This window comes from Hylaeus anthracinus, unplaced genomic scaffold, assembly GCF_026225885.1.
Source record: "Hylaeus anthracinus isolate JK02 unplaced genomic scaffold, UHH_iyHylAnth1.0_haploid 12002, whole genome shotgun sequence".
Lineage (NCBI taxonomy): Eukaryota > Metazoa > Arthropoda > Insecta > Hymenoptera > Colletidae > Hylaeus > Hylaeus anthracinus.
The window spans coordinates 6,770,871-6,778,862 of record NW_026534349.1 but is presented as its reverse complement, the minus strand read 5'-3'; the positions used below and the strand labels follow the sequence as shown (position 1 = coordinate 6,778,862).

Sequence of the window (7,992 nt, the reverse complement as noted above, 5' to 3'; positions counted from 1 at the left end):
ATGGACTAATGTAGAATCGTCCCCGCATCGAAACGCCCTATTCAAATTTAATGTTTGTTCGCGCGCAAATGCGTCCCATTTTGTGGATAGAGAAATCGAGGTAGGGAAAACAAGCATCGAACGCGATAAGCATTCCTCGTGCCCGATATTGAATGCCAATCTGGAAAACGCCTCTTTATCGTCACAAGGGATTCTCGTCTCGGCTTATCGCGAAAAGGTAAATTTCAAACGACTCATCTCTTGAGAAATCGCTATTCAGTTTCGAAGAACTAATTCATGGAATTGTTTCCGTTTAACCTTCTTTAACCGTAATATATTATATCTGGTTTCTGAGAAAGATTATACGACAGTAGAGGCACTACTTTCCAGCTGTACTTATCCTGCTGGGAAAATTGTAAATGACAATTGTTGTAAATAGATTATTTGTTGGTTATATACTTGCTTAAAAAACACAAATGAGTGCATACCGATAATAGGATTAAATCAGAGTTTGATAATGTAGAGAGCAGGTATCTCTGGAGACAGGGTTAGTAAAAATATCGTTGTTTTAGAATACAATGCTTAGCGTATACGATAGTATGTTCGAGATTCTGTCGCGTATTCTGACGTAAAATTTGATTGACACGTGAATCCGACTACAGTTCGGTTGTTTGGACTATAGATTATTTACGTGCATCGCAAAGCAAACAAATATCGATAGAAGTCTACGTAAACAATTTTCATCCAATTACTGCTTGTGATGCAGCGAGGCAAGATTGCATCGTTTCAATCATATCGCGCACCGCTGGCATCGTGTTTGTCAGAGAAGCTATTGTGCGTACAAACACTTGATGACTGTACAGGGAATTAGAACGAAACAGTAATGGCGCGTGTACAACACGTGTTCAGCTGGACACGATCGAATTACTGCCTCGGTAATTAAAATATTGTGAACGCTACGGTATTATTATTTTTCGAAACGTAGTACGTCGTTGTACCGCTAAAGATTTACTTCTTAATAATTTCTTGCTCGGAAAAAAAACTTACGTGAAGTTTGAATAACAACAAAAAAAAGGCAGTGCTTATCTACCACTGTTTCGAGTATCTAATGTCACAATAAATAGCTTATATCACTCGACGTTGAAGAAATTTTATAACGCCGAGCTGTATGCTCCACTTCTTTCGAGTATCTTCGAAGTAGCATACTTTACTTTTTATCACGTTTGTTATATGGAACATATGCGTGATTGTATATTGATACATCCGTTATATAGGTAACAGATATCTTGACTGAATCTACAGTATTGCGATAAGCGCATTTGAAATATCTCCAATGCTGTATTTTCTGATTGTATAATTATATTATATAATTACACGTTTGGTGGCACATCTAGTAACACATGAATGACCCGTTAAAAGTTATATGTACGACGATTCCACGTGAACAATTTCATCTGTCGATCAATGAAAACATTTAATAAAGAAAAAAAGCTGAAATCAATATCCGTTTATCTCGTATAGATAAGAGCAACTTTAATCGACGTAAATATATTATAGGCAACGTGGAAACTTATGGGCAACGTAAATTACGAATTAACGAGCTAAGTAATTGTTCCTCTTCGCAAATTATCTTGAAACGCGCAATTGACAGTAGTAACTGCATATGACTCAGTTTATATTCCTTCTTATTAAGCATCAATTGGTGTAGCGATGACAGTTTAAAAGAGGGATGCTCGTGTCGTCGATCCGGCTCGCTTTCGAACTCAGGCGTGTGTAACGCGTTCATTTTAATCGGTTGAATCGAAGTCTGATTCTTGGAAACCGATCTCTGGGAATGCAATTCTATTGTATGAATAAAGATACAAGAATCCGAGTAAATATTTGTTCCCGTATCACGGCTATAAGGAAACTGCTATGAATTTGTGCTATTACACATTTTATTTTTCGCTATCTGTGGAATTAGGTGAAATAGTAGTTACTTCTGCTCGGCTTATTCGGTATCTCTTCTCTCATAATTTGCATAAAATTGTTATTACGATAATCTTTAAAACAAAAAAAAATTCATCGATAAGAGGTATAGCTCTTTCCCCGGCCCGCCATCATTGCGTCATCATTGGTGGCATACTATGTTCACATGAAAAGAAGACAAGTAAAACTGTTTTATCGATAGTTTAAATTGCCATACAATAGATCGTTTACAACATGTATTTATGCGCAACAAACGTATGTAAATGAAAACTCTACATTAAGCAGATTTTTAATTAAATATATTTATTCATTGTCATAAAAGAAAATAAAGCACAGCTAAGTATTTTTACATGGAACTTTAAATATATATTAGGATACAGTAATTTTTATTTCTGATCACAGTTCATACTTTGCTGAGATTCTAAAATCTATAAAAGTATATAGTGGTTAACAACATCACTAACTAGAGTAACCACAAGTAATGTTACATAATACTATGGAACATATCAGATTTAAGTTGAGGTATTATCTTTTGATTTTGCCTCCTGCTTTATACGATAATCTGATAAAGCAGCCTTAATTGCATCTTCTGCAAGCACTATAATATAAAAAAATTAAATTTGTAACTTATTTTCATGGTAATTAGTTTTCAGTTAAAACATAAATCGTATGTCTTGTTTGATTTATAGAATTTAATATGTTAGATGTCGGTACAGTTTACTACCAATTTTAAAAATTTCCTCTAAACATTCAAAGTAGGTTTTGTATCTCAAAAATAATAAAATAATAAATTAAAACGATAAAAATTACTCACTCGAACAGTGTAGCTTGACGGGTGGTAAACACAATTCTTTAGCAATATCGGTATTTTTTAACTTCAATGCTTCGTCAACCTATAATATGAGGCAATTGAACATTTATATTTATTTAGAGAACTCATGAAAGTATATAGTTACTTACAGTCTTTCCCTTGACCCATTCTGTGGCTAACGAACTCGAGGCAATAGCAGAGCCACATCCAAAAGTTTTAAACTTAGCATCGACAATTTTTCCATCCTTGTCAACTTTAATCTGAAGTTTCATGACATCCCCACAGGCTGGTGCTCCTACAAGCCCGGTGCCAACTTGGGAGTCATTTTTATCCAAAGAGCCAACATTTCTTGGATTTTCATAATGATCTAATACCTATAAAGTAATAACAATAAGTAGTAAAGACATATAGATCCTTGTAATCAATATTCAATTTATTTATATTGATTATATTAGTATTAAATTGGTGAAAGTAAGAATTCTTTTTGCATTTTTCACATAGGTATGCATTTTATTAATTAACTTTCGAGAAGATAATTTACGCATTTAATTGAAATCGTATATCAACATAACCTAAAATTCCAGGACTATTAATACGAAGTATTTACTGCGCTGTATTTTTAAGCGGTTTTCCATTGGAAGCATAACTATGCAAAAGTCAAATATCAAGGTCAAACTTTCTGTCTATGTATTCCAATAATAGATGCAACTATACGATATTGATCGCTAAAAGTGCCGTAAGACGTATGTTTTGTCAGGTTAGGAACGACACCGGAAAACAAAAATAATCAGTACTTACGTTTGGATGATAAGACACAGCTGGAACGCTGCGCGATATTAATTTGGTAGCGTTATTAAGAGTGGGCAACGTACGTAGCAAAGACATCGTGCTTATGTTTGCATTGACATTGATCAGAAAAACACTTTCGCCACTTTGCACAATACTCCACTGACACAACTGATTTTATCGTGAAGTGCGTAGTACAATGTAGTATCTATGTTGGTAATACGAGTGACTGGTAGCCCTGCATACACCTGGGGACAGTTATACGAATTTCTTTCTAAACAAATTCAATCTTTTCAAGCAAGGTAATGGAACTAAGATTTGTGTATGTCGAACGAATTATATCTACAAAATTATTTTATTCACCAACATTAATCAAAGAATAACGTGAGTTATAACATTTTCTTCAACAAACTTGGACAAATTTGCTTCAAAACACAACAGTTCAATTTTGAATAATTTCAGAATGTTTTATACAAAACAATATTACGTAGTACATGTATAGATGTTAGCCTACTTCAAGTAAAACGTTAGAAACGATGTTTCAAACAAAAATTTGTCCACTAAATATTAATTGTTCGGATAATTCGAAAGAATTCGATATACCGTTTCGAAAAACATATAAATTTCAGGAAAGGACGGTATATCGTTGGCATGCGATTGCAGAATTTTGATTGCAACGTAAAAGCAATGTATGAAACACTATTGTTCCATAACCTGTATCGATGAACGTTTTGTAAGCTTCATACAAAATATTTGAATTGCACAACGTATCCGGCCAGTAAGAAACCTTGATGTATTTTTCCTACGACAATCTCTGTTATTCGTTCTCTACTTTCTAATACAAACGCTATATAAAAATATCGATACATTTGCATGTATTGTAAAATCTCGCCAGAGCTTTATTATTTTCAATAGACAGTATTACTCAGCTGAAGTTGAAATCCCAAATATCTCCGTTACTTTCAATGACACGAGAAAATATTTCAGGGGAAATCTATTTACGTCGTAAACGGAAATATTTTTTTTTTGAAGATTATATTTTTCGAAATATCAAAAATGTTGATCTTCCCTCGCTCGACCTCTGTAAATTAACTAAGATATGATTATATAAGAGTAATTCTTCAGGAGGTCATTCGAAAGTCGACGTACTAATACGTGGCGTACTTTGTTTTTCTATCGACGACGATACTACATCAATGAAAACACGTCGGTTTACTTTAAAAAAAATTCTTTATCACAATATTTCTGTTGGAAAAAAGTATTTCCTTTGATATATTCTCTTATCGCAACAGAGATATTTTAGGTTCCAGCCTTAGATGATTCATCCTGTATACTGTATACAACTATACAGTGGCACGATGTTCCAAGAATCGACAATGCTGTCTCGTCAAACGGACTCGATGCAGAAAAGGGATACGAATAAAGGAATCGGACGAGTACAAAATTTGCACCGGATGGACGTACGAGTGGACGTCGCCGAATCGGCTACGGAAAAATAATCTCAATGTTCGCGAGGTTGTACGCGGTCCATTCTCCACGGCAAAATTATTAAAAGCGCGTCCGTTTTTAACGATTTCGTCTCGGTACGAGCAAAACGATCGCGATTGCTTGCGACGAGGCATTCCCGACACTTGGAGGGAATACTTAGCCTCGAGAGGATGCTGTGGTGCAACGGAGGTACGTGTCCTGCAAAAAAATTTTATACCTCGTTACGTCAGATGTCTCGCCACTGACCGACTATGGAACGAACTGGGTTTGCCCTTCGCTCAAGGAATCCCTGATCCATGGAAATGTAGGTCTCTCCCGCAGCGACGGTTCGTCAAATGCTCGAGACGGCGAAACACTCGCAACAAAAAGACTTCTACGCGAATTGCGACTAATTACGACGGGGATGACGAGGCTGAAATAGAACGCGCTGTAAAGAGATACCGTCAATTTAACGAGAAGCACAACGACGCTAAGAAAGATCCGTCCCAGGACGGGAGGAACGAATCAACGAACAAGCAGGAAGTGCTTGAGAAGTTCGAGGACACTGCGAAGGAGATTACGAGAAAGGGTAAAAAATATGTGGATAGATCTCAGTTACTAAAGGAAACGAAGGAAATCATGCGCAATGTTCCAGAAACAAAAGAACACATCGATAAACAGGCAACTCGCGAAACGAAAAAAATGGGTACATTGATGCTTAATACGAAACAGTCGTTGCCAAAGGCAGCAGAGCATGTAAACGAGTACGTAGAAATTGTTCAAACACAACAGCCTCCTAAAGCGGTCTGTTGCAACTGCCAACTACAAAATTACGTCGTACCGTTCCAAGAAATGAACGTATCGGGCTACGTATTGTGCCAGGATTGTGAAAACGTTTATCGCGAGAGTAGCCGGCAGAGATTAGATTTCGCCGCAAAAACTGTTGACTTTTGCGTGCCCGATCCGAGGGGTATTGCGAGTAAACAGAGGATCGCGATGCAGAGAGAGATTTCCGAACAGATGAAGGTTAAACGGTGTGGTTGTTTTGAGAAATCGAGAACCCGCGACGCGGAGGCTAATGGGCAAAATTACGTGGGAAAGAAAAACACGATTCGTTCGAAGGATTTAGAGCTAGTGTGCTGCCAGTGTGATTGTCCTTATCTGAAGATCGCATCTAGCGATGATCGCAACACGAGGTCCCGTGCTCGTAAGAAATCCTCGAACGAGCTGAAAGAACAAAATACAGATCATGTTTCAAAGTGCCCCATGACGCGGAAACAAAGAACCAACGGCGTCCGTGATTCCGAGAATCGTTGTTGCACGTGCGAGGAAAATAAAATACCCGTTTCTAAGAGAGACCTTGCGCGAGCATTACATTCGTTGGGCATTAAACGGCCAAACGATGCGGGGAATAAAAATGTTAATGAAATCCCGAAGGAGAGTCGTCGTGACGATGGCGATACGGCGAGAAGCGTTCCAGAAACGACGTTTAACGTAGAATCGAAGGGAAACGTTAGTCGAACGTGTTTCCACGATGATACGGAACATGAAAGAGCCGTGACTCGTGTAGAAAGGAGATTAACGAAAAATCCTGTCCAACGGAGACGGTTTTATGTTGTTGGTGATGACGCACCAGTCGCAGAGGGGAAGAGGGACACGCCGAAGCATGACTATCGCTCTGGTCGAGTAAGACATAAAGTCAGGAAAGGAAAAGAGAAAATAGAAGCCAGAAATACCGATACATCGAACATCGATGACGAAAAGTACGAAGTGAAACGTTCACATACGAGGACAGATAAGAGTTTGAGGTACTCCGTACTTGATAGTAGCCAGAACGCGGACGTATCTGATAATTGTGCAAATGTTGGAGTTAATGTCACGCCCAAAGAGAGTTTTGAAGTGACTTCGATAAGTTTCATACACCAGCTGAATAATGCGATCCCAGTAACGGAATTGTATCGTAGGAGGAGGTGCCCGGGGAAAGGTCATCGCGTTATTTGCAAAACGAAAGATCCCGAACGGATTTTACGAATCGAGAACAAAACGACGATCGACAGAGAAAATTCAGTCACAGCGAACAACAGAAAGAACGAACGTTTCCCGATGGAGTACAGAAATAATATCAGAGCGACGGGACAGACTGCACAATTAATGAACCCGAGTAAGAATCGTAACGCGAGGGAATCGAGAAGGAGCAAGACATTGAGGCAGAAATTATATTAAACGGCGCGGAAAAATACGGCTATGGCGAATCGCGTGATACCGTTTTAAAACCCAATTTTACCAATACACGAGAAAGTTGATTAACATTAATAGAAAAATGCGATCGTCTTTCTTGTTTGTCGATTGCTAATGAAGGTTTAAATGAAATACCGTACCACATTTTTATCTACCAAGGATATTCGTAAACTATTTAGATTAGTATTGTAAATTCAGTCTAATGTGAGAAAAAAAGAAATAATTCGACTTAATAACGTAACAAAGTTGTTCGAGACTCGTTTACTAAAAGCATCGTCGTATTTACATGAATTGACGCAATCGGGGAAACGGTTAAATAATAATTACACAATCAGTCGTCGAGGGGACAAGTACTCATAACACAGTTATTTGTTTGCGTCGACTAGTTTAGATCTAAGGGACGTCTCTTTTGAATTTCTCGATATCATTAGATAAAATATATACATATATGAAAAGTTGTAGTAAAGCTTGACGCAACTGATAAGAAAATTGTCCTAGAAAAAAGATTGACTGAATAATACATTTGAGACCAAACTTATGAATTTACTTTGCAATTAGAAATTACAGTTACGCTTTAATATTATTGTCCAATTGTTATGCTAAAATATTGACGAAGGATGACTAATCAGAATATATTTTCAAATGTATATCAATACTTCTGGGGTAAATATTTCGTTGTTATTCAATTCAGAGAACATTTAACAAATTATTACGTCATATGGACTCGAAGTGTATAGATATTG

The 7,992-nt window shown here is 37.2% G+C and overlaps 1 protein-coding gene and 1 long non-coding RNA gene across 3 annotated transcripts; one reads left to right on the top strand and one right to left on the bottom strand.

The window, feature by feature from the left end:
• Nucleotides 1–2,229: 2,229 nt before the first annotated feature.
• On the bottom strand, nucleotides 2,230–5,370 carry LOC128892301 (iron-sulfur cluster assembly enzyme ISCU). Its single transcript, XM_054152634.1, has 5 exons — nucleotides 5,250–5,370; nucleotides 3,557–3,792; nucleotides 2,908–3,132; nucleotides 2,762–2,840; nucleotides 2,230–2,545 (listed from the first exon to the last, which is right to left on the bottom strand). Exons 2-5 carry the CDS (start codon nucleotides 3,641–3,643, stop codon nucleotides 2,460–2,462), a joined length of 477 nt encoding a protein of 158 aa, XP_054008609.1. The 5' UTR covers nucleotides 3,644–3,792; nucleotides 5,250–5,370; the 3' UTR covers nucleotides 2,230–2,459.
• LOC128892303 (uncharacterized) lies at nucleotides 3,594–5,239 on the top strand. Of its 2 annotated transcripts, none has more exons than XR_008461040.1 (4): nucleotides 3,594–3,731; nucleotides 3,843–3,928; nucleotides 4,174–4,322; nucleotides 4,532–5,239. It is a non-coding gene; the product is annotated as an uncharacterized LOC128892303 (long non-coding RNA). The 2 variants fall into 2 exon arrangements; XR_008461041.1 differs by having other exon boundaries at nucleotides 3,616–3,731; nucleotides 3,847–3,928.
• Nucleotides 5,371–7,992: the final 2,622 nt, after the last annotated feature.

Excerpts from the sequence above, each read along its gene's own strand:
- LOC128892301 (XM_054152634.1), bottom strand. The coding sequence starts at position 3,643 with ATGTCTTTGCTACGTACGTTGCCCACTCTTAATAACGCTACCAAATTA. Across the intron at positions 2,841-2,907 it reads AATGGGTCAAGGGAAAGACT|GTTGACGAAGCATTGAAGTT; the intron begins GTAAGTAACTAT and ends CTCATATTATAG. Across the intron at positions 2,546-2,761 it reads CGTCAAGCTACACTGTTCGA|TGCTTGCAGAAGATGCAATT; the intron begins GTGAGTAATTTT and ends TTTATATTATAG.